The sequence below is a fragment of the Drosophila tropicalis genome, unplaced genomic scaffold (assembly GCF_018151085.1).
Source record: "Drosophila tropicalis isolate 14030-0801.00 unplaced genomic scaffold, ASM1815108v1 contig_859, whole genome shotgun sequence".
Classification (NCBI taxonomy): domain Eukaryota; kingdom Metazoa; phylum Arthropoda; class Insecta; order Diptera; family Drosophilidae; genus Drosophila; species Drosophila tropicalis.
This window is the reverse complement of record NW_027173353.1, coordinates 2,346,631-2,371,747: the sequence shown is the minus strand read 5'-3', so window position 1 is coordinate 2,371,747 and position 25,117 is coordinate 2,346,631. Positions and strand designations below refer to the sequence as shown.

Below are 25,117 nucleotides of genomic sequence, written 5' to 3'. Positions count from 1 at the left end.
TTTAATCGGTTTACAGATGTACGTCGACAAACAAAAGTTTGGCACAAAGGTTCAATTTTCTAAATTAACTTGATAGCTGGCAGTAGTCCAGTTTATTCATTTATATATTTAAATGATTGAAGGCAACTGCATCTATACATTTTACGATCAGTCGATAACCTCTTGTTTATGTATGTATGTTTATAGGATTAGCGATAATCTGGTAATCAGACAAGCCAACAAGCCTCAGTGTAATAGCTTTTCTGGATGCATATTTCGATTGCGAACGCCACTCAATTCTCTGTATTGACAAGAAATTTCGTTTTGTTGGAGTGTGTTAGTTGTCAGCAGCAGCAGAGGGCAATCTGTGATTAATAAAAGCTTAAACTGGCTAGCTAATGAGAGAGTAAGTTTAGTCTTAATCCAAAGTTGCTCGAGATGCGATCAGAATCAATATTTATGCTAGTGCTGCTTGGTGCAGTACTACAACTACGACTAGCTGGTAAGTAGTCTTGTCCTTCACTGAGATAATAGCAACCGGTTGCTAATTTTATTATGCAATGCGTTTAATGATATTCAATTTGTTTGTGTAGATGCAGTTCCGATTACCTTTGGAAATTGCACTCCCAAGGGTAGCTCAGAGCGTGGTGTTTGCATACATATTACCAACTGTCCCTATCTTTTTGGCATTCTTAATAACAACGAAACTGATAGTCAAATACTATCGGATAGCCAATGTGGTTGGGATAATACACGTACAGGCTTAGTTAATCGGATTCTAGTCTGTTGCCTTCCGAGTCAAATGAAAGAAAAGGATTTGGTTACTGATACTGCTTCTGCCAACGATGGAAATGGTAATGTTTTGCCTAGTATTGGCACTTGTGGCGTTATGTTCGCCAATCGGATTATTGGCGGAGTTGACACACAACTTTGGGAGTTTCCCTGGATGGTCCTATTGCAATATAAAAGAGGTACATGCACATAAGAACAGGACTTTGAAAAGTACGAAGATTCATTTCTCCTCAATCTCTTGATTGTAGCTATCAACGGTGACTTAACCTTCAATTGTGGTGGGGCTCTTATCAACTCTCGCTATGTGCTGACAGCGGGTCATTGTTTGGCCAGCCAAAAGCTTGAAAAAAATGGTCTAGAACTGCATAGCGTACGCTTAGGCGAGTACGATACCACTAAGGATCCTGATTGTGTAGCAGAGAAGAACGGTAAAACAACATGCGCTCCAAATCACATTGACATTGAGATAGATGAACGTATCATCCATGAATCTTATATGCCCAATTCTATTGATCAATTGAATGATATTGGATTATTGCGACTCAAGAAGAGTGTGAGGTGTGTTAAAATGTTTTCACTGTACCCTGAATATTGCTCAAAATCTTCATTTTAATCGCTTAGTTACACCGATTATGTAAAGCCCATTTGCTTACCGATTGATGATCAATTCCGTGATAATGCTTTTGAGAGCTATGCCATGGATATATCCGGCTGGGGTAAAACGAAGTACAACAACCAAAGTGCGAAAAAACAAAAGGCTACCGTCGACGTATGGAATTTGGGACGTTGTCAGGATAAATATCGTTCTTATCAAATGCATTTGAATAACACACAAATGTGTGCTGGTGGCAAGTTAGAAATTGATACTTGTGGCGGTGATTCCGGTGGTCCTCTTATGGTCCCTATTAATAGGAATAAACAGGAAATATTTTATGTTGCCGGTATTACATCGTATGGCCCGCAACCATGCGGTTTGCAGGGTTGGCCGGGTGTCTATACCAGAACAGCTGCTTTTGTCGATTGGATACAACAGAAATTGAAGGCATAATAAAACAAATATTGCTATTTATTCACATACGTTAATATATATGTTTATATAATAGTGTTTTTGCTATCTTAATACATATATGCGGCAAGAAGTGATGTTTGTGGGCATATATGGCCCGATTTTGCTAACTTTCAAATGGAATGCATACACTTAAGGACACGTCTTTATAGTACATATAAATATTTTGATAATAAACTTAGGAGATTCGATAGTTTGCGCCTCAAGAGAAGCAACAGGATTCGCACAAAATAGTACACACGAAATGTGGCTTAAAATGATTTTTTTCCTCCACATAACATTAATAAAACGTTTGACCGACAATTACATTTATAAATTCATTTCCAAATACCATTTTATGCTAACTATGTATGTATATATGTAGATTATAGGCTCTATTATTATTTCAGTATAATTCTGGCTAAGTATAAGTACAATTATTTTCGCAAAAAGTTTCAAGCAATTAATTTGCGAAACCTTCATTTTGGGTTTTCTTTTTTGTCACTAAAACACTAATTTAGCCATAGAATTAGAGCGCAGTGGAAATTTTTCTAAACATTTGAGATTATGTATAAAACGTAAAATGTTTTTTTTTCTCCAGTTGTAGAGGCACCAATATTGAAGGCTAAGATTAAAAAACGAATTGAGACATCAATCAGACCTCCTCGGGAGCAGCACGTGGCGCCGTGCCAGCAACAGCTTCAGCGGCATTCAATTCAGTCATCAGCGGCTTGTCCGTATTGCAAATAGAGGCCAGCTCCTCTTGCAATTGGGCAAGAACATTCTTAATTGCAATACAAAATCCCCGACTACAAGGCAGCAATGGAAATTCCGGCAATTCACATTTTTCTTGGTACTCCTTGGGCATATCTATAAAACGCAACAGGGTTACCGGCTCGTTGAAATATATATTTCTTTCAATTTCTTACCCTTTGTGCTGACAACTTTCAGACGCTGTGCCTCAGTTGAATAGTCCGCCCATGCCTGCATGCGCCCATGCAGCTCGTTTCCGTATGTTCTAAAGTGCTCAATCAATTCTTTTTGGAAAATATGCGGCGGTCTCTGCAACTGTTTAACAGTAGAATGAGCAATTTTTATAATGGCCATTTCGTTGTAAACGCGTGAATTTTCCTTGCCCAGCTGGGTGCCTATGAAGAAAAAGCAAATTTATGATATAAATTTAGACTGCTGCTTGTAAAGTTTCGCTACACTTACCGCGCTGCTTTTCATAGCCCGCCTCATTATAGTAGGGCTCATCGACCAGTATGAGACCCTGTATGGAGACTAGGACTTGCAATATTGTGCTACCCGATGTCCACATTTCAGTATCTTTGCCCGACCAAGTGCCCAGCAGTGACACGCACACCTTGCCCTCTTCGTAGAGATTCGGATTGAGTCGCTCTGTACAATAGCTTACATAGAGGCAGGTGGGTGGGTTTTTCGGATAGTCTCTTCCCAGTTGAAAGTCAAAAAAGAACAATGCATTCTGATAAGGTGTACCCTTGGGACCAACCATCATAACGGACAGAAGATCCATACGATCCTCGTATGCGCGCACGACCATACCTGGCGGCAGGGAAGCTTGAAGTATGCGATATTCACGCTGAACAGCTCTTTGATATTGTGCTTTACATGTGGGCGTTATTTTCACGTTAATAAAATGATGGGCAGCTGGAGCGATGGGTAACACCTCAAACAATGATTCTTCACTAGACACTAAAAATGTTGTAGGAATTTTGTGGGATGGCGATGAAGAGGCCATGGGACTGTCCAATTGGGCCAGAGTTTCGCAGAGAGCATTCAGATTTAGCGGCTGTTCATCTACCTCACCACCAACTTCGATATCCAGTTTTGCCTCGCCAATAACTGTAACTGGATTCTCTTTTGCCATATCAGTTCCCTCAATTGCCTCTTCCATTTCGTTGACTTCCTCGTCGTCATCATCTTCCTTATCTTTGTCGCTGCCCTTGTAAGGTTTGTTCACAACCCATTTACGACAATTGATAATTTGTTCTTTAAAAAGGAAAAAGAAGATCTCACCGACATCTGCATTTCGATCTGCAACCCACTGGACAGGATTATCGAAAACAGACTTAAAACTTTCTTCCAAAGTTGGAGTATCCTTTTCAAACTCTGAGTTATCAGCTTGACTGGTAAGATTCGTTGAACTGTTTTCACCACGTGAATGAACACCAGAGTCGTTCTGCGGAGGATTAGGAAATAGAAGTGTATATTTAGGTGTAAATACAGAATTCATTCTTACCTTACTATTCGGCTTGGGAGGCTCAAATGCTTTTAGTATACTAACTCGTGCCAGGCCTAACATGATTCTATACTCCATTCTTAATTTGTTCACAATTTTATCGACAGATTTAGTGATATCGGGTTCTGTAACATTATCTAAATCTTCCTTCGTCACCTCATTTAAATTCGATTTGGGAGAAACCACCTGATTACATTTTTTGCAAAGAACTGCATTTAAATTGGTTGTTGATTTTCGCTTAGTTGGAGTTGATGTGAACTGAGCAATATTGTTTTCTGGCTCTGATGTGTCTTTGTGTGATGACTCTTTTTCCTCTTTCTTTGCCTCCTCATCTTCTTTCTTTGCCTCCTCATCTTTCTTTGCCTCCTCATCCTTTTTCTTTGACTCCTCATTCGGTAAATTAGTTGTACACTTTGTGTCATATTTGAACTTCAGGATGCCCTGAAAGTGATATTCGTGAAAGAAACTAGTTTTGAGCAAACAATCTAAAACGCGACAATTGTTATATAAGGTCATCAGATCGTTTAGAACTTCAGGCTTGCGTTCATCGGGCAAATAACGAAATATGTCCCATTGCGTTTCTACGGCTTCGCTGGCTCGAGTAAGACCAGCTTCAATATTTTCTTCATGACCTATGTTTGCGCCGGTTATATTACTGAGACTATTTTCCGACTGCGTCTCCCAAGAGTCTTCCGAACCATCTGAATCATAGGCTTCATGATCCTGATCGTTATGATTGATCTCAAACAGATCTTGAGGATAGCACATGGTTATGTGGCCCTTTACCCACCAGACACGCACTCGACCATCCGGAAAGTTTTCGATGACCTGACCTGTTGTGGATTCGGCGTCTTCACCAGTGAAGTTTGACACCCGAATTACCATGGTGCCTGGCCGATATTGATAATCCGAATGATCTTTTAGATCGTAAACGCTAAGCTCTTCCGTATCCTTACAGAAGGGACTAAAAAGAAAGAATAATAATATTACTTTCATTCAGCTAAAGAAACCAGATGCTTTGTACTTACACAGGATTATCCATATTCGAATAGATATTAAACCACTTGACTTTAGCCGTACGCTCATCATGATGCACTGACTGTATCACACCATAGTCGGTCTGTCCAGTTCCTTTCACATTGGCCTTGCTTACAAAATCACCGGGAAAGAATTCATGGTTATCGAGATGATGAATAGGATACAATTGGGTTGAGTGAATGCCAGTCTCCACAGTGCCATCCTGCCACACTACAGTTACCGAGCTAAAGACTACTAGAGTTTCCACTATCAACTCATCACCATCTTTTGGATCTTTTACTTTTTTTTACGAAAGGCGCTGTTAACAACTTCTTAACACAGCGAATTTTTTTCTTCGCATTTCTACGCTTGGCACTTCGTGTCATCATTTTTGCTGTTTGTGCAGGTGAAATGGCATTGGTAGAGGCTGCGACTGCAGTTACCTCAAACTGTTTTGTGTTGTCCTCGACTGCAACACTCAACGTTTCGGAAACTGTGGTTTCTTGCAAATCATCTTCGTATTCATCTTCATCCACCGAATCCCATGTTTCATCATTGCTTAACGCTCGTGCTTTTGTTGCAGATGTGCTGGTGACCTTGGGCGATATATTTGAAGATTCGTTCTCATCCTGTTGCTTTCGGGCCAGTCGCACAACATTGCCTTGTTTATTGGCCAAGCGGCGGAATTTAGATTGATTGCGAATGCGTGAACTAGAACCTGGTGAAGTCTCTAAGTTTGCCAATGGATTTGAATTATTTGGCGTATTCGATTGATTTTGTTCTAATAGTTGACGTTGGAAAATGTCCAAATAAGTTGCAGCTAAAATGAAATAATTAGTAGCATTATCTTGCCAGGTAGTTGTTATTTCACACTTACCTTGCTCCTCTTCCCAGTCCACGTATTTAATTAGTTTATCACATATGGAATATTTGAGGTAGAAACGATCGTGAATTTGCAGCATATAGGATTCATAAATATTCAGACGTTTAACATGGTTGAGATCTTCGCCTTTAATGCAGCTTTTTGGCTGATTTAAGGCATCAACATCTGCGCCATGGTCAATTGAGGAGAAGGCACGACACGTCCAAGCCACGTCTATCGAAGTTGTGCGTGTGGATTCCACAGTAAACTGAATACAGATAATTTTTGCATATAAGGACTATTAATAAAAATATTTAGAATTACCATTGCCCGTCCCTTGCGGTTCGTCGGCAAGGGAATATCAGGAGTCAAATTTTTAACACGGTCTACAGGTGGCAGGCGGCCGACAACTATGTTACCAGGATAATATACATTGGGATTGAAGACTTCTAGGGCGCATTGTGCATAGGCATCTTTAAACTTATAAAAATCATTCGAAGTGATCTCCAGTCGAGCTCCATTGTTACATCTAAGAAAAGTATTGATTATCACCAATGTGAAGATTATCTTCCTTTCTGTAATACTTACCTTAGGACAGCAGCCTCACTCACATTGACGGTAGTCCCTATCCAGGTTCCAAAGCAAACGGGCGCATCTCTTGACCATTCAGAAATGGGCCGCAAACGCTCGGCTGGAACATTTTTCAAAACATATTTGCTGCCAAGTACCTTTACATCAGCTCTTACATTCACATCACGTACATATCCCGCTTGACCACCGAGATCCTTTTGCCCTGGACGTCGCCGACGTACCACATCTCCAGGCATCAAGGTTCTATCGGCCAGACCAATCTAAAAATCGATTGAAGGTTAAATTGAAACAACACGTGTCAAATTAGTCCATGAAGAAAAAACCAAAACGAAAAGAGGAGAAAAAACCACAGTTGTTCAAACAAAGTTAACCCGTTATGTCTAGGCTAGGGTTGAGGCCAATTACATAACCTCAACGGGCCCCCAACCTTAACCTAGCTTAACGCAAACTTACCGACTGTTCCGACTGGACGATTTCCTTGCCATCTGGATAAAATGCCACTCGCACCTCTCCACAGCACAAGGCGTCGTCACTGTCATCATCGTCATCTGATGAATACGATTCGGTAGTCTCTGTGACCACTCCAAATTGGACACGCCCGTACCGATCTATGCGAAATACCTCATCCTCAAAGAATAATTGGTTATCGTGGTTGCTGGAATGCCTTGATAGTGTGGTGCCACCTCCAACTTCTCTATGATTTGCTGGAGTGGTGGGAGTGGAGGGTGGAATCGGTATGACCTGGGCTTCGTGGACATCTTTGACAGATGTTACTGCTACTGGATCTGGGGTGCCAATCACGCCAACCACGCCGACATCGCCATCATCATCCGCAGGTTCATTCAATTGGGTGCCACCATTTTTGGCAGCACCCGTAACACGGCTCAACATATTACCAATGATGAACTTCAAACATGGGGGAAGAAATTGGTGTCAACTTCGATGAACGTTTGTTAATTATTATTAAGTATGAGCGGTATGTAGCACAACTAATAAAAAAAAATTGGCGTGGCAAATTCCTGAAGTTCTATAGAATTGATTCCACAACCAGTTGGTGGAGTTAAAAGGAAAGATTGATAGCAAAAGATTGAAGGGAATATTGAGGGCCTTCGATGTGGACTACTTAATGCCGCATATAATTTGTAAATACAACGCGAATTTCTTTGAATTTAATTCTATTAATTTTGACAACTACTTGAAACAAAACGAGAAATATAAATAAAACAGCCAAAATTACAAATCTAAGGAAAATCTAAAATACGAACGCCTACTCTTGAAAACAAAAACAACACTGAGAAAAATACAAAACAACCACCCAGACAACATTTACAACAATCGTCGAAATTATACCCAACTAGCATTTTTTGAAGCTTCTTATGTTAACACTGGTACTTTTGATCCGAATAACGGTTTATTTAACTAATTTAAGACATTTGCTTGTGATGGCGCATGAAAGATTGTCCAATTATTAATCATTTCTAGAGATTAGGTAAAACAGCTATATAAATCAAGAGTCCCAGGCATACAATCATTATGACTGTGAAACCTATAGTTGCCAAAATACACATGGCTTTTTTCCAACAGAATTCGCTTTTGGAAATGGTCTTCACTTTTCACAAAATTTAGAATATAGAAAACTTACCTCTTATTTATTAGCCTTGGTAAAAAACAAAATCATCAACCAAACTTCGACTAGCACAAGATTTAAACAGAATTTCGAAATGTTCGTAAATCGATCTCTTGGAAAATACGCATATGTATGGATTAACAGTAATTGTATATATGAGAAAAAGGGTATAGTGAGTTATAGGCTCTAGCTTACTTTAAAAAAATAAAATTCTCAAAAATATTTCATTTTTAAAATTCAAATTCAAAGTACATTATGTTCTTTCTAAAACTTTAAAAACTCTTACGGAGCTGTGAGAACGTACCGACCTTGTACCTCTGAAACTGAAACTAATCTTGTTTTGGTAAATTGTTTTTTTTTTAAAAGGTACGAAACATTTGGTAAGTTAGCAAAACAAAATAAATAAAGCTTCTAACGTTGCTAAGATTCTACATTACCTTTAGACAATCTATTTATTCAGTTGGTCTTTTGTATTTCATGATTACATACATATGTATTGGAATGGAAGAAATATGAAATAAGATTTTTTGAATAAAATATATAGTGTGTTTTTTTCTTTCTTTAGGTCAAAGTCTATGAGTATATTTGTGTTTTAGATTGACAAAATTATTGTTATATTTATTTAGACATTTTTTTCTAATATTGCAATTTGTTTTAAAACTTCTACCCATTATCACATTTAACAATCATAGGAGGAGCAAATGGGGAATGCCGTATTCCAAAAGAATACGAATTTCCCTTTTTGCCCGGCCTATAATACATTAGATCATAATAGTTGGGTCCTGGTCCCAAGGTCTTGGATGTTATTCCGTTCCTTGGCGTCATGGTATATTGAGGAGCACGCTGCAAATGTACATTCAGATCGCCAGGAACGTAGGCTGCTGGCCCAGGAGAGTCATGTAAGCGGTTACGCTTTGTTTGCAGACCCCTACGAATAACAGTTTAGTTTAAAAAATTTTCAAATTAGATGTTATTGCATAAATGGACCCACATGCTGTATGCGGGTGACGCTGGTTTTACAGGATTTATCTCAAATCTATAGGCATTCGGTCCGGGTCCTTGTTTTTTTATGTCGTAGTTACAGCGAAGACCCATCGAATAGGATGGAGCATTGGTGCCAGTTAAAAAGGGTTTTAGGTGAACATCATGGGCTGCCGGTCCGGGTCCGAATCTTTTATCTAAACAACATATAACAATAGACTTGCCCCTCTTACTCTCTAAGACAATAATTAATCACCTGTGGTAGGTGTCCTTGGTGCCATTGAGTACTCCAAGCCTCCTCCCTTTCCATAGCGAGTCATTCTATCGATCATATAGGCACCGGGTCCAGGACCAACAAATCTACCTGTGGTATTCGTGCGAACCCCAAAAGAATATTGAGGCATTCTCTGCTTTCTACTATCATGCCGATCATAACCCAGGACTGGGGGTAGCATATACGCACCCGGACCGGGACCTACATAAGTGACCAAGAAAATTTATAGCAAACACATCTTTTATCTACCAAATGCTTTGCTTACCCACTGCCCCAGCCATTGGTGGGTTTTATTTTATTGCAATATTAGAAGAAATATTTAAACGGCTAATTTTGAAACTCTTTCGAGTTGTTGCCGAACAAATTAGGAAGATTCAATAAAAACATGGAACCCCCATTTTCCATTTTAATTAAAATTTGAAATCATGACCTGCTTCGAGAAAAGGCCTCGCTTAAAACAGCCGAGAATCTAAATTCTAACGGTTGGGTACATAAAGCTAATCATAGATCCTTTTGCCGGCCTTTCCTTTAAGCAAAATCGTTTGCAAGCCAAGTAGATGTAACCATTTATGCCAATTTTTATTTTAACTGAAAATTTGGTACATATTTTTTCTAATATTGCAATCTGCTCAACAAAAACTACATATTATCACATTTAACAATCATAGGTGGAGCGTACTGTGAATGGCGTATACCAAATGAATACGATTGTCCAGTTTTACCCGGTCGATAATACATAAGGTCGTAGTAATTGGGACCGGGTCCCACAGTCTTTGAACGCAATCCATATCTTTGAGACATGCTATATTGTGGAGCACTTGGCAATTTTATATTGAGATCTCCAGCAGCATAAGCTGCTGGTCCAGGAGAATCATGTTTGCGATTAATTTTTGTTTGCAAGCCCCTATTTAAATGATGATGCAAATTAGTATCAAGAATGTATTGTTCCTTTGGGAGCCGATATTGGCTGATACTCACATGCTGTAAGCAGGGGCAGCAGGTTTAACAGTATTGACCTCATATTTGTACGCATTTGGGCCAGGTCCTTGCTTCTTAAAGGCATATTCGGTCTTTAGACCCATTGAATAGGCTGGGGCATTTGTTCCAGAGAAGAAGGGCTTAAGGTGTACATCATGGGCGCCCGGTCCGGGGCCGACTCTTTTATCTGAAAGGCGTCATATATTGTACGCAGAAGCTTTCAATAGGTAATCTGACCCACTTACCTATTGTGTTTGTTCTTCCTGCAATGGAGAACTCCAAGCCACCAGCCTTGCCATGACGAGTCAATTTGTCGACCAAATATGCACCGGGTCCAGGACCAGAATTTTGGCCATTCATATTTGTTCGCACGCCAAACGAGTATTGGGGTAATCGGTTTTTGCGTGAATCATGATGGTCATAACCCACGGTAGGTGGCAGCATATATGCGCCAGGACCAGGCCCTAACAAGGACACATCATCGTAACTACATTTGTGATAACTAGACTATTATTCTTACCAAAAGGACGTACAGCCATTATGGGTTTTGATTTATTGCAATATTAGACTAAATATGAAAACGGAGAATTTAGAAACTCTTTCGAGTTGTTTTCCGAACGGAGTCCAGTATCGGAATGAATATAACATACACTGAGATATAGCAGGTTAACGACAAAACCAAAATCAAGGCATACTTCATCAAATCTTAAAATTCATCGGATCGAATTTATCGTAAATTTTTATTAAGAAGAATGGAATTAAATGCATATTTGGTAATTTACACAGATTGAAAAGATTACAGTATTAGAGTGATACCTATTTCCTAAAAGTCCCAAAGATGCTAGCAATTGATTAAATTGTTTAAAAAGAATATTTAACAAACGGACGGGATATACATATATGTATCAGGAGGACGTTGAAGTTTCGGGTAAATGATAATAATATCCTTTCTCTATAATTTTTAAAGATATTGCTTTAGGATTTCTTACAGAAAACATAGTAATTATTTATTCCATATCCATTGAATTATAAAATTGATTATATCGTGACCCACGCCCACTGGTTTGAAGCAATATATCTTGGTTGTGGTCACGTTGCGTCTGTTGGGCAAATCATCATTAGTTAAGTGAGCCATCTGAGAAATTAGAATTGACTTACCTTGGGGTCGTATTTGTGATAAAGATAGACCAACATTGGCCCATAGGCCAAGTTAAAGATGCCCACTATACGCATTAACCAAGCAAAACCAAAATTCTGAGCCAGTTCACCGCCAATCAAAGGAGCTGACAAAAAGAACAGCAGAGCAGTTAAAATGAGTCAAAGGAGAAAATTTTACTTGAACTTACCTAGGCAATAAGCCAGACTAACGGAAGTCTGTTGGATGGCATAGACAGTACCATAGCTGGATATGGTTTTTGAAGAGTCATTTGAGGCTTCCTCCTTGCTTAGAGTGGCATCTACAAAGCTAGCCAGGAGTGGAACTAAAGCAGCATCAATTATTCCAATGCCCAATCCCAAGGCAAAATGGGGCAACAGCAGCTGTGCCAATGTTGTGGCACTGGGTATCTAAAAGGACAAATTTGCTGTTTATTTTCATTTAACCGAGAGAGAAGAGATTACCCACCAATATAGATGCAATGCCCACCAGAATCAGACTAATGCAGGATACTTTCACCTGGCCGAAGCGATAGGCAATGGTACCAAAGAAATTTGTACCCACAAAATAGCCCAAAGAATCTGGAATAAAAACTGTTCCCAGCTGCCACTTGTTCGGCTTGAGATATTGAATTAACCAAATTGGCAGACACGGTTCCAATATGGCCATTGTCGAGGTGGAGAACCAAATCGCCACAACAATGGCCAAAATCATTTTACATTCTAGCAACGGACGCCATTTGGGTGCCTTTTGTTCCAACTCCAATTCCACTTCAGGCTGCACGGTCAAATCCATTGTGAACAATTGTAGGCCCAAATTCAAAAAGATGAATGCAGAGAGTATAATGAAGGGAGCAGGTTTGCCAGCTAAATCGTAAAGGATGCCCCCGAAAGGATAACCGAGCAATACACCCAAAGCGATGCTGCCCAAAATAATCCCCATCACCTTAGAGCGTCGATCGTCTTCCGGATAGTGTTGGGCCACCAAACTCATGCCACAAATATTAACGCAGGCAGATCCCACGCCCTGAACGGCTCGAGCTAATAGCAATGACCAATACGATTCGCCAACTGTGAAGACTGTAAACAAACAAATAGTTAAATAAATAATCAAGTAGTAATAATATGAAAAACTTCATTCATTATTCCTTCTTGATCTCCTTTTTAAATTTCCGAGTGTTTTATGTCATTTTGAATTTAAAATTAAGCATATTTCAATGAGGACTTCTCTCTTTTGTGGGAATCACCATTTATTTTACGTCCTTTTCATTCTGAATGTTCAATGCAGTTTTGCATTGAATTTAACCTTTTATATTTTGGATCGTTTCATAAATAGATGCCCCATTTTTATTTACTACTTACCCAGCGATGAGACCAACAGGAAAAAGGTACCGACCACAATGGGTAGGCGGTAACCAAACTTGTTGGACGCATTGCCAACGATGGGATTGAAAATTAATTGTACCAGTGCCTTCATGGCCAGCAGCAGTCCAATGGAGCCATTCTCTTGCGTCAAGGCCAATGTGTTATTGCTGTTTATATTGCCGTTGCCGTTGTTGTTGTTGTTGCTGTTGCTGTTGTCATTGCGGTTATCAACAGACTTTGCCAGGCCTTTGGACACATTACTGCCGCCCGACTGATTCTCAATGCTGCCCATCAATACTGTGGGCATAGGCACAGGCATGGGCATAGCCGTGTTCGTGGGCGTGGTTGTGGTCGCTTCGTTTGAAGGGAGTTGCAATGGAGTGAAATTAACCATCGATTTACCAGGAATGGGATGTTTGGCCACATAGTGCTCTCCATGCCGATATATTAACGGTGGCTTAGAGGCTCCATTAGTGTCTAAACTGATTAACATGGGCGAGAGACGATGAGGCTGGTCCTGCCGTTGCTGTTGCTCCATATCCAGATTAGCCAAATAGTCGGGCAATATGGGCACTGTTCGAAATAGGTAATAAGAGGTTAATCTCCCGCTTAATTGAATACTTGAATTGTGTCCGATTACCGATTACGGTCAGAAGAACATTATCCAGGAGGAGGGCCAAATAGACAATCAGTGCAATTAAACACCGATTTCCGGTTGTATGGGCGGGAGATGTGGAGCAACCAGAACTATTCAGTTGAGCAGCTGCTTCAGTCTTCAGGCCTTCAGTATGCCCACGATTAAGTGCTGATTTCCCTGACATGGCACACGCAGACAATAAACTAATTAAAAGCCTGTGTAGACACTCCCGCACGATAAGTTTAGTTTGCCATATGGCTTGTTTGACTAGTCTTTTGTTTGATTCGCTATTTTTTCGCGCCACAAATTATGCTATAATATAAAAGCAAAAGCGACACATATGTCCACCAACACACTCACACACACACTCACACTCACAGAGGAAGACGAAAACTCTAAAAACCGAGCTCTATGTGACTGAGGAGCAACAGGTGGTGGTGCTGCTACAACGACGTATGTGCCAATATTGAAAGGCTGCGACAAGTTGCCGTTGTATTTTATTGACAGTTTATTGCGAACCGATTCGACCCCCGAGTACGAACGCCTATTGGACGCCGAACGAAAGAGCCAGGCAACCAGCCAGCAAGCAACTTATCTGAGATTCAATTTGTGTTCAACGGGGAAACTTTGACATTCTGGCTGGGCATATGCCCAAAGGCAATCAAGTTGACTCCTTCTTATGAAAATACTCTATACATTTCAAAGAATTTCTTAAAAAAATACGTTACGATGTGAATGAAGCTCTGCTTAAGCTCAAAGTAAATCTTCATACGGGGGGCCGCAACTTTGTAAGGGCATCAACTCATAGACATCATAAAGGCTACCAAATTCATTCATCCTTTTTTTATTGGGCTTGTTGTGTTTGGTTCGTTGTTGTTATATGACTTTAAAGCTTTTTTTATTTGACTTTCTTCTGCAGCATGTAGGTCATAATATCTTTTGGGAGATTAAAGAGCCAGCTTAAAGTTCAGACCGAGCAACATAACGAACATCAAAATCATCACAAGGAACACCAGGCATGGTGCGAGTGTACATGTGAGAGAGCCCTGATAAGCATGCTATAGATTTTTTAGCCTTTAGTCACATTTTCCATTCGATTGAACGAACGTTTTTTTTTCGTATTTTTTTTCGATTTTTTCGTTACGTTTTAAATTTAGTTTCCGACAAATTTGTGACTGATTGCGTTAATCATTTATGAACAAAATTGATTTTCTATTACAATGAGAGTTTTAGTAGGCGCTTGCTACTTTGTTTTATCAGACAATCGTAAAACCTGATTTTACATTCATTAGAGATAACAGTTACGGGTGTGGGACCATAAGATGATAAGGTTACTTGTTTTGCACACCTGGTCACTGTAATAAGCCCTGGGAATTCTCTGTCCACCAGATTAGCTTATGTGTAATCTGATAAACCTAATGAGGATTGTTAAGCGATTAGATTAACGAATCAAAAGCTAATCGATTGCAGCTCGAAATGTGTTTTATTTTTGTTAGCCGAATCAGATTATAAATCAATTTATATTACTAGAATAAACCATGAATTGGTTATTCATTTGGACTATTCGAGTTCACCACGATGCAGCATGGAAAACTTTAAGTTGGTTGCTTTGCCATAACGCGTAACGCTTCCAAGTTTATATGCTGCTGGTCCAGGTCCATCTTCCTCATTTGTACTCTGACTCCTTAGGCCGAATGAATAACGCGGGCTGCGGGTCTTCCTGTAATCTGTTTTCGCGTATCCAATAGTACTTGGCAGCATATAAGCTCCAGGTCCAGGTCCTGGCAATAACAGAAACAAAACATAAACACAGTTAAAGGAGAATGTTTTTTAATTCGATATTTCTTACCATCTTTTTTTGGTGCCATTTTTTTGGGTTTTTTTTTTTTTTTTGAGGAGAAAATAACTTTTTTGAAACTTTAAAAATAAAAATTTTGGAACATCTGAGAGAGTTGTTTGCCGGATGAACTGTTCGTGTGGAATGAGAATAGTTTTCTGTCTCAACACCAAGTGGAAATCAAAGCTAAGTCATGGCCAACATGATGGAGATTTTTCTAATGCTTATTCTATCTATAGAAATTTCAGTTTATTTACAATTTTTGTCACAACTTGTAGTCCAGTCTAAGACCCACGTTAGTCATATCTATGTACGTTTAATCAGTTACCCACTTCCTAGTCAGCACTTGAGAATTGGCCAAGTGTTGACATTAAACCTCCGAATGGCTAAGTGGTTTCAGTTTGTTGGTAGCAAGCCAAACGCACAGGTGGACTAATATTTAATAATGTTCACTGGCAAATATTTTTGGCTATTTGCTGGAATTTTGCTGATTACAGCAATTGGTAAGTTTGATATTCTTTTTAGTTGGAAAAACCACTCATAAAAGGTTCTTTATTTCACTTTTCATGAAGGCAATGGACAAGCGGAAACATTTCCCTGTAAAATAAAAGAGGCCGAATATGGCAAGGTGTGTGTGTGTACGTCGGACTATTGCGACTATTTGGACAATCCCATCTTAACGAGTGACACAGAATTCGCCCTCATATCCAGTTCGAAGCAAGGACTTCGCTTTGCCACTTCCAGCGGAAATTTTGGAACAGAGTCAAAGCACATTGTCGATGATTATGAAGAACCTGTTGCTGAGACGAAGAATGAGGAATTTTTGACAAAGCTATGGGAGAATACTCTGGCCAGCGCCTTTACACTGGAGTCAAGAGAAAGTGCAATTACTCGATATGTGGCTCTAAAATTAAATCGGACTACAACATATCAGACGATTACCGGATTTGGTGGCAGTTTTACCGGAGCAGTTTCCTATATATTAGAGAACTTTAATAATCAGGATATAGACGATCATCTCTACAAGTCTTTCTATGCAGAAGAGGGATTGGGTTTCAATTTGATGCGTACTCCGATAGGAGGATGTGATTTTGATTTGAGTGCTTGGTCCTATGCAGAGGAGGATGGCAACACTGAATTAACTGGCATGGATCAGCTGGATGAACGCGATGTGATTCGGGTGGCCCAAATGAAACGTTTGATTGAGGTGTCGGGAGCCAATAACCTGAAGATCAAAGGCGCCGCCTGGAGTGCTCCGCCATGGATGAAGACAAACAACAAATGGACTGGATTCGGACGCCTAAAGCGGGAATATTATCAAACTTGGGCCGACTATCATCTTAAATGGTTGCAGCTGATGGTGGATAATGGTCTACCCATATGGGCCATTTCCACAGGTAATGAACCGCTAAATGGAATAGTTTTCATGTTCTTTGTCAAATTTATGAGCATGGGATGGACACCGCAGACCCAGGCTATATGGGTCAATGATTATCTAGGACCTACCATTCGCAATTCTGCCTTCAAGGATCTTGTAATATTCAGCAACGACGATCAACGTTATACATTCCCTCATTGGTTTAAAATGGTAACAAAACACATAAATCTAAATACAAAGTTCATATTTCATAATGCGCTCTTTCCCCCAGATGAACTATACACGACCCAATTCACTTGATTATTTTGATGGATTATCAGTGCATTGGTATTGGGATGAAATATTTGGCAACAGTTTTATCGATGCCACCAACGATTATTTTGCTGATAAGTTGCTAATCGTATCTGAATCATGCATAGGCGATAAGCCTTGGCAAAAGGCAGCCCCCTACTAGGTAGTTGGGAACGTGCCGAAAAGTATGCCCGTGACTATTTGCAGAATCTAAAGCATGGATTCCATGGCTGGATTGACTGGAATATTATTCTGGATGAGCAGGGTGGCCCGAATTATGTGGACAATACAGTAGATGCTCCTGTCATAGCCAACACAACGAGTATGTAAAACGAAATTATTGATTTACACAACACTCTCTTATACCAATTCTACAAAAACTTTCAGACTACGAAGAGTTCTACAAGCAACCCATGTTCTATGCCATAGGACACTTTTCTAAGCTTGTGCCGGAAGGATCTGTTCGCATTGAGGCCACACCAAGTAATGTCAATTTGGATTCTGTGGCATTTGAGCGACCCGATAAGAAAATTGCTGCCATCCTTTTCAATAGTGGACGAGCCGATTTGGATATCACCGTGGAGGATAGTGTGCGAGGCAGTCTTGTTGTCAATGTGCCAGCCAAGTCTATTCACACATTGTTATATAGCTAAAATATAATGATCAAAAACTGATGAAATCATATATCTTTTTTATTTACAGAAATAGAGAAATAAAACGATCAGCAGTAAATATTTTAAACTGATCTTAGTTGATCTATAAACTGGGTAGTTAAAATGCCATTGACAATTTAATCATCATCAGCAATGTTAGTAATGCATATTTAATAGCTTTATCATAACTTTTTTATTGTTTTATAGATGTTATCTTTTTCTTAGAGAATTTTTACTAAATTTAAATTTTAATATAAATTTAAACTTCCTAGGCCAAGTCAGTGATCTTATTCGATACATTTAAAAACAATTAAATTCTAAATTGAAATTAATTCATTTTACATTACTCGACATGGAACGATTTGCATAAAGCTTAAAAACACCTCAGATTTTATTTAGTTAGGCATAATGCAACGCTAAACACTTTTTGAATAAAAACATATAATAAACTTAACCAGTTTTAGTTGAAAATTGTTAAACAAATAACATTTTGGCAAAATTTTAACTAAAATTCAAGGACAACCGCTTCACAAATATGGAAACTATCATATGAATTTAATTATAGAAACTAATTTATATAATAATAGATGCTAAGTTATGAGTTAAGAGTTGGGAGCATTCATTTTTGATATGTGGTTTTATAACTACTCGTTCCTGATTGTGGCTAGTAGTTTACTTAAGTTGATAGAAGGAATACCAGTTCTCTTACTGCATCTAAGTAAACTTTTTATATTTGGAGTAAAAACATTTGATAACACTTTATTAAAAAAGAATAATTTGGGGCAAACTGACTTATTACTTTGACTAAACTATTCTCACGACTTAAGCATTCTACCTAAACTAAGTTTAGAGAGTTACAATAACGTCTATTTGATAACAACTTGAGGCGTGGCGCCAAATCAATAAAAAGAATCTTAATCTGACTGGTTTATGGAGATTCCGGTTTCTGGGGCAAACGCTTTGAGAAAATATATTCCATATTTACTTTAGTATCAATCGGTTCTTCATCACCATGTTATCCACAAAATTGGTAAGTGTGACAACCGATCCTTCCATTAATGGATTTCATATGTCAAATCAATGTTTTTAGTTACTTTTCACTAGCCTCTTGGCTTACATGGCGGACTACGGCGCAGCTGGTCCAATCAACCGTCACTACTATCCGGTGCTCGAATCACTTAACTATTATCAAGTACCTTTGGAAGATGGATACTTTTTAAAGTAGATAAAAGTGCAATTGAAATTGGATTCCCCCTCCCTTATATTTCGAATAACATTGCAGCTACAATTTGCCAAACTTAAGCATACGAGGTGAAAGTGTTAAAATTTTAAATGCTGGCACTGACGATGAAGAACTTATTCGCCAAGGCAGCTATATACTCTATGATCCGAAATTTAGTCTTCGGTCCAATGTCGATTACACTGCCGATAAAAACGGTTACAGAGCCCACTATGAGATTTTCCAGCAAGAAGGTTTCGCAAAAAGTCCCATAGTTTTGAAGAGTTTAGTGGGCTAGTTATTAACTTTTGCATGTTAATAATAAATAAACAAAGAACTTTTTAACATTCGTCAGTGAATTGCTTGATCACTTTATCATACAAACTTAGAGTTGTCGATATCAATCTAATAATCATCTTATTAACCGTGTCTTTTGACTTTGATTGTATTAAAAATTTGTGCATAAGTCAAATGTATGTGAATACCTATACAATAAAGAAATTCCATAAATGTTTATGGTTATATAACTATTGGCATCCCAAGTTTAGCTGTTTACCAACATACAAAGGCAATGCCAATGCGACCGGTTTGATTTTAGCCACTTTTAGATAGAAAATATGCAGTACTTGCGCATCAATCTAGTTTTTTTTTTGAGTCGTCTATATACGCATATTTCTATTATGCATATTGTTTCTTGCGCCTTTAAATAGAACGCTTAGAGCTCCGATACTTTAGTATCATTCGGTAATTCGGTGTGCATCAATATGGTGTCGGCAAAACTGGTGAGTGAATCGATCGGTGAAATGCATCATCATAGGATCAAGGCAGTGTGCCTCGGATGATGTTGACTTTGCAAATAGCCAGCTATTTTAATGGCATGTCTAAGTGTTTTGCAATCAAATTAACATTCTAATTGCCGGTCGACAATGCAGCTGCCCGATCGTAACGCATCGATTTTATGTGTAAATAAATTGTTCGTTGTTTCAGTTACTTTTCACCGCCCTCGTGGCTTGCATGGCTGCCTACAGCTCTGCGGGATTATTGGATTACGTTTACCCCAAGCTAGCCACAGAGTTCTACAAACAGGAGCCCACTCCCGATGGCTACCGTTTTAAGTAGGTGCCATTGTGTCCCAAGGGAATTGCCTCTGATAACTGATAACTCCAATTAATTTCTAGCTTGGAGGAGCCAAATGGCAGCAAACGTGAGGAAATCGGTCTCATTCTAAACCCTGGCACTGACAAAGAGGAGCACGTTCGCATGGGTACCTACTCGTCCTATGATGAGAAGACTGACACCGAGACTATCACCATGTACACCGCCGATAAGGATGGTTACAAATCCCGCTACGAGATTAAGAACCGTAAATTGAGTCCTGGTGCTCTCAAGTCCGCTTCGGGTTAAATTTAGACTGATAATAGTTTATTTTATTTTTGTAAATAAAGGAAATTGTGTCTAAAATTTGTATCTTGACTGTAAACCTTTTCATAATCATTTGCAATCATCATAGCACAAAAAATGTCAATGAGAATTGAACACGCCCATTGAATTGTGAAAAATAAATCTAATGATCACGTCATTGGATTCTTGAATGACTCTCATACTTCCGCCTTTTATTTCGTTACTTATTACTTCAATAAAAGTTCGCTTAACTTCAGATGCCTCATTACAAAGGTAAAAACAAAACACATTGATATTTTGTGCATAGTTTTAATATATGCAAAAATATCTTCAAAGTGAACATTTTTTTTTTAGTCATGCTATAGAATATGGTTATATAATAACTTATGCGGTTAGTTAGTTACCAAAATACAAAATCTCCGGAGACTGGCCACGAGTTAGCCCGAAGAGCTGATTCCGATTCTGACCGGTTTCTTGACTCTAGCGGCTACTTAGTATGTTGAAAATTATGACTTACCCGCTCATCAATACAAATGATCGTTTCTAGACATTGCTTACAATCTATGCAGATATTTTAGCTTTTATATATAGGTAGCCAAACGCTTCAGATGCTTTAGTATCACTTCGTTACTTCAGAGCGTATCAACATGTTAACAGCCAAACTGGTGAGAGAATCTATCGGATCAATGAGTTGCACAGATCAAGGCAATGTCTCTGATGTTGATTTTGCGAAACTTAATATTTTAATTGCCCACGGAGAATGCAGCTGCTTGATCAATGTACTTTGATTACAAGTGTAAATTAATTCTGTTTTTTTTTTTTTTCCAGCTACTTTTCACTGCCCTGGTGGCTTGCATGGCTACCTACAGCTCTGCAGGATTATTGGATTACATTTACCCAAAGCTGGCAACAGAATTCTACAAACAGGAGGCCACGCCAGATGGCTACCGTTTTAGGTAGGTGAATAGAGGAGATTCCGTATGGGGATCAGCTAAAACTCTCGAACTAACTTGCAGCTTGGAGGAGCCAAATGGCAGCAAACGTGAGGAAATTGGAGTCATTATAAACCCTGGCACTGAGCAGGAGGAGCACGTTCGCATGGGTACCTATTCATCATACGATGAGAAGACTGATACCGAGACTATTACCATGTACACTGCTGATAAGAATGGCTACAAATCCCGCTACGAGATTAAGAATCGTAAATTGAGTCCTGGTGCTCTCAAGTCTGCTTCTGGTTAACAATAAAATCAAATCAATTAGTTATAATTAAACAAATGAAGACTCTTCATTGTGTAAATAAACAAACAAACAAAAAGTGAAATCGTCAAACTATTTATTATGTTCTCAATCTCTAAACTGGTTATCATTATGACATCTTGGCAACAAGTTCATTGAAGTTTGGTCAAGATCAACTTTAGACTTTTCATTATCATCATCCGACGATTCTGGACAGACTAGTTTCCATTGCGTAATGCTGTTTGACCTTTCAAAATATCTGGTGTGGTGTCTACCTAACTAAGACGAAGAGAAATTAGCGTGTTTTTTATGGCAAACTAAACACGTTTATAAACCCATGGCGTTGGGGAAATAAATCTAATGATCACGTCATTATATTCTTTTTGTATGTCTTCCGAAGATTTACTCATTTTGGACATTAAGAAAACTCAATTGAAATGTTTTTTGGAGTAATTTAAATGGATCAATTTCTTCAATGGTTTGTGAAACTTAAAAATAAGAATTTATAATTTATTTACTCTTCTTTTTACAAAGGAAGTGGAAGATCAGAAGGGTGTGAATCATACCGGTTTGTCCATAGCCAATAATTTGATAATCTTAAGGCTTTGTTTTGCAAGTCAATCCAGTTTCCTTAATCGCAGCTTCATTTTTTATGTCTCCCATCAAGCCTTTATATAGTTTCACATGTATTCTAGATTCCTCAGTATCATTCGGTTATTCAGTGTGCATTAATATGATGTCTTTAAAGTTGGTTAGTGAATCTATGATTTTGCAATCTGTTTTTTTGCAAACCTTTCGAATTTAAGTGTAATTCATATGTTTTTTTTTTAGTTACTTTTCACTGCCCTTGTGGCTGGTATGGTTGCCCATAGCTCGGCGGGATTTTTGGATTACAATTACCCGCAACTAGCATTGGAGTTTTTCAAGCAAGTGGCCACTCCTGATGGCTACCGTTTTAAGTAGGTGACATTGTGTCCCAAGGGAATTGCCTCTGATTACTGATAACACCAATTAAATTGCAGCTTGGAGGAGCCAAATGGCAGCAAACGTGAGGAAATCGGTCTCATTCTAAACCCTGGCACTGACAAAGAGGAACATGTTCGCATGGGTACCTACTCGTCCTATGATGAAAAGACTGACACCGAGACTATTACCATGTACACTGCTGATAAGAATGGTTACAAATCCCACTATGAGATTAAGAATCGTAAACTGTCTAATGCTGTTCTTAAGTCTGCCACGTTCAACGGTTGAATGGGCAACAGACATATGATGGTTTGTTTTTTGTCAAAAAAACATAAAGTTGTTAATAATAAACCTTATAATAATGACATTTTATCATCAATTAGAATTCTAAATTATTTCATTGGCAGAATAAATAATTTGAGCTTGACCGATATATATATACATACATATATACAAAAGTAAAAGTACTTTAAGTTTTAATCCTGTTTTTCTCCAGCATATACATATGTATATTGGCCATAAATATAAAGGCTCGCTCTATGGTGTCATTAAAGTTGGTGAGTAAATCGATCTATGAATTGCACAGATCAAGGCAAAACTCGACAACTGACACTCCCAATTTAGGCATCCATACATTTTATTGGCCCATTCAAATGCATTGGCCGTCAGTTTCTTTTCACTGACTTCGAGACTTTCATGGTTGTTACGCCAATAGGATTAGTTTTTCCGAAAATTCAATTACGTTACTTCAACCAGGAGGCTGATCCTGATGCCTCGTTTCATTAGTATGTATTTAAAGTTGTAAATGAAACCATTTACTTAAATCTCCTATCGTCTTCTAGCTTTAATTAGCCGCTTAGTAGAACTGCACAGACCAAGGGAAATTAGTTGAGAAGGATTTCTATTCGCTCTAATTGTAAGATTCTAGAGCTCATTCCTGATCTAACAGCAGAAAATTGTTGTTTCGGAAAATCAACATTTTCATAAAGTCCAAATATATGTATGTGTATAACTTTTATTCCTTGTGCAAATATTTTAAGGAAGTGCCAATTCTAATTACTTGGTGCAGTTTAACATTTATTTCCAACGCATATTTTTTCATAGCGTTTTTCTATTTCATAAAAAATTTGTCTGCAATATTTAGCTTCTTAACAAAAGTCACCACAGAAAAAGCCAATTTAGCCACCTTAGGGTAAAAGAAAAAGGAAAGTCATATTTTAGATACAAAAATCAATTCTTATACTTTCTATAATACTCACTTCAATATTGGTTTGCATGCAAATGGGAAATATTGATCCAGCTTTAAAAGCAATCGGTTTCTGAGCCCTCTGAATGAATTGGATGATGGTCGATTTATAGAGAAGACTTGATCCTATCCAATTGGAATGAAATATAGCCAGTGCCAGTCCCTCGCAGTCTATTTTTATAAGGTCGCAGATGTAACAGAATGGAAATGTTAGAGACATCAATCCTATTATATATATCACGCACGATAGTCCATTCCAGAAGTCAGAGAAGCAGACGAGATTGACTAGAGTACAACCCAAGAGAGTGCCAATCAGTATAAATTGTATGAAAGTAGTAAGTGAAAATAGTGATCGCATTAAGTCGGAATACCTAGAGAAAAGAGACTAAGTGTGAAATTTCAAATTCAGTTCGAGGTTCACTTAATACATACTTTAAAATTAGTTCATGTTGGGCTATGCATTTAACTAACTCTTCGTAACATTCCCGTTCCGTCTCTTCGGGATCTGTGCCCGATTTTCCAACTCTTTCTCGGAGAATTTCAATATGAACCCTAAGCATCAGACAATAAATCACATTAAAGACATCGACAAGCAGATGTTGCACAGTTATAAATGTTACTAAGATCATTTGAAACACAAAGATTATACAAAAATCTGTTCTACTCGCACGCCAATCGATAAATGGATTATTTTCTCGATATGGTGGCATCTTATGTAATGCCGAATTCAAGAAGGCCAATGCACAATAACTGTTGTAGAGAGTCAAGTATATTATGAAGATGACATTGCAGCGTGCAACCCAATAGCGAATCCTGAGACGATCTCCTTCATTCGTCACGCAAAATTCATCCATGCGGTTCATCAGTTTCTTGACCTTGTGGTAATTCGGTAGATATATATAGAAGGCCAGAATCTTTAAGGAACAACCAAAAATATTAATGACAATTGCCAGCAATTTTAAAAACTCGTCAGGACTAATATGTTGTATCTCGTCGACACAGCCCATAATCATGGCCAAGGGCAAATATATAACAGACCACATAATCACAAGTCCTCGGAACATCATGTACAATCTTCGGCCTTTCGATGGCTGCAAGAAACCCACTCCAATCATTCCATACTGGAAATAAGCGAAGGCATCTGCAGTTGACTTCATATCTTGTGGTCCAGGTTTCCTCAATAACTCGAATATCATTTTTTTTTTCAATGGTTTTCCTTTAGTTTTCTAATGCCAAACTTCTTTCAATGTCCTTATGCAACTGTGGAAAATTATTGGCATCCACTAGAATTTATAGCGTTTGCTGGTCCTAATGTTTACGC

The 25,117-nt window shown here is 38.5% G+C and overlaps 10 protein-coding genes and 1 long non-coding RNA gene across 11 annotated transcripts; 5 read left to right on the top strand and 6 right to left on the bottom strand.

The window, feature by feature from the left end:
* The first annotated feature begins 346 nt into the window (after nt 1-346).
* On the top strand, nt 347-2,140 carry LOC137583129 (spaetzle-processing enzyme-like). The gene is made up of 4 exons (XM_068298026.1): nt 347-481; nt 573-950; nt 1,020-1,329; nt 1,393-2,140. Exons 1-4 carry the CDS (start codon nt 418-420, stop codon nt 1,817-1,819), a joined length of 1,179 nt encoding a protein of 392 aa, XP_068154127.1. The 5' UTR covers nt 347-417; the 3' UTR covers nt 1,820-2,140.
* Nucleotides 1,808-7,850, bottom strand: LOC137583128 ((E3-independent) E2 ubiquitin-conjugating enzyme UBE2O). Its single transcript, XM_068298025.1, is given in 10 exon segments — nt 1,808-2,686; nt 2,746-2,964; nt 3,032-4,019; nt 4,080-5,043; nt 5,108-5,394; nt 5,396-5,916; nt 5,974-6,226; nt 6,283-6,487; nt 6,547-6,809; nt 7,003-7,850. Coding segments are annotated over 10 exon segments (4,353 nt in total). The 5' UTR covers nt 7,441-7,850; the 3' UTR covers nt 1,808-2,471.
* Nucleotides 7,851-8,796: 946 nt separating this feature from the next.
* Nucleotides 8,797-9,835, bottom strand: LOC137582283 (ciliary microtubule associated protein 1B-like). Its single transcript, XM_068296762.1, has 4 exons — nt 9,697-9,835; nt 9,414-9,632; nt 9,168-9,354; nt 8,797-9,104 (listed from the first exon to the last, which is right to left on the bottom strand). The coding sequence occupies exons 1-4, from the start codon at nt 9,710-9,712 to the stop codon at nt 8,840-8,842; spliced, it is 687 nt and encodes a 228-aa protein (XP_068152863.1). The 5' UTR covers nt 9,713-9,835; the 3' UTR covers nt 8,797-8,839.
* Nucleotides 9,836-9,985: 150 nt separating this feature from the next.
* On the bottom strand, nt 9,986-11,060 carry LOC137582282 (ciliary microtubule associated protein 1B). The gene is made up of 4 exons (XM_068296761.1): nt 10,930-11,060; nt 10,655-10,873; nt 10,410-10,596; nt 9,986-10,335 (listed from the first exon to the last, which is right to left on the bottom strand). The coding sequence occupies exons 1-4, from the start codon at nt 10,946-10,948 to the stop codon at nt 10,071-10,073; spliced, it is 690 nt and encodes a 229-aa protein (XP_068152862.1). The 5' UTR covers nt 10,949-11,060; the 3' UTR covers nt 9,986-10,070.
* A 70-nt stretch (nt 11,061-11,130) lies between these two features.
* prt (portabella) lies at nt 11,131-14,018 on the bottom strand. Its single transcript, XM_068296760.1, has 6 exons — nt 13,570-14,018; nt 12,927-13,502; nt 12,034-12,644; nt 11,756-11,975; nt 11,568-11,692; nt 11,131-11,509 (listed from the first exon to the last, which is right to left on the bottom strand). Exons 1-6 carry the CDS (start codon nt 13,748-13,750, stop codon nt 11,417-11,419), a joined length of 1,806 nt encoding a protein of 601 aa, XP_068152861.1. The 5' UTR covers nt 13,751-14,018; the 3' UTR covers nt 11,131-11,416.
* A 1,012-nt stretch (nt 14,019-15,030) lies between these two features.
* LOC137582221 (uncharacterized) lies at nt 15,031-15,595 on the bottom strand. The gene is made up of 2 exons (XR_011033263.1): nt 15,416-15,595; nt 15,031-15,347 (listed from the first exon to the last, which is right to left on the bottom strand). It is a non-coding gene; the product is annotated as an uncharacterized lncRNA (long non-coding RNA).
* A 190-nt stretch (nt 15,596-15,785) lies between these two features.
* Nucleotides 15,786-17,813, top strand: Gba1a (Glucocerebrosidase 1a). The gene is given in 5 exon segments (XM_068296681.1): nt 15,786-15,906; nt 15,976-16,991; nt 17,053-17,221; nt 17,224-17,394; nt 17,460-17,813. Coding segments are annotated over 5 exon segments (1,680 nt in total). The 5' UTR covers nt 15,786-15,848; the 3' UTR covers nt 17,726-17,813.
* Nucleotides 17,814-19,699: 1,886 nt separating this feature from the next.
* LOC137582917 (larval cuticle protein 65Ab1-like) lies at nt 19,700-20,545 on the top strand. The gene is made up of 3 exons (XM_068297697.1): nt 19,700-19,726; nt 19,932-20,059; nt 20,123-20,545. The coding sequence occupies exons 1-3, from the start codon at nt 19,709-19,711 to the stop codon at nt 20,346-20,348; spliced, it is 372 nt and encodes a 123-aa protein (XP_068153798.1). The 5' UTR covers nt 19,700-19,708; the 3' UTR covers nt 20,349-20,545.
* A 426-nt stretch (nt 20,546-20,971) lies between these two features.
* Nucleotides 20,972-21,669, top strand: LOC137582952 (larval cuticle protein 65Ab1-like). The gene is made up of 3 exons (XM_068297746.1): nt 20,972-21,010; nt 21,174-21,301; nt 21,362-21,669. The coding sequence occupies exons 1-3, from the start codon at nt 20,993-20,995 to the stop codon at nt 21,585-21,587; spliced, it is 372 nt and encodes a 123-aa protein (XP_068153847.1). The 5' UTR covers nt 20,972-20,992; the 3' UTR covers nt 21,588-21,669.
* A 651-nt stretch (nt 21,670-22,320) lies between these two features.
* On the top strand, nt 22,321-22,838 carry LOC137582039 (larval cuticle protein 65Ab1-like). Its single transcript, XM_068296470.1, has 3 exons — nt 22,321-22,335; nt 22,416-22,543; nt 22,607-22,838. The coding sequence occupies exons 1-3, from the start codon at nt 22,321-22,323 to the stop codon at nt 22,836-22,838; spliced, it is 375 nt and encodes a 124-aa protein (XP_068152571.1).
* An 823-nt stretch (nt 22,839-23,661) lies between these two features.
* On the bottom strand, nt 23,662-24,992 carry LOC137582037 (odorant receptor 98a-like). Its single transcript, XM_068296468.1, has 4 exons — nt 24,467-24,992; nt 24,229-24,415; nt 23,810-24,167; nt 23,662-23,736 (listed from the first exon to the last, which is right to left on the bottom strand). Exons 1-4 carry the CDS (start codon nt 24,990-24,992, stop codon nt 23,662-23,664), a joined length of 1,146 nt encoding a protein of 381 aa, XP_068152569.1.
* Nucleotides 24,993-25,117: the final 125 nt, after the last annotated feature.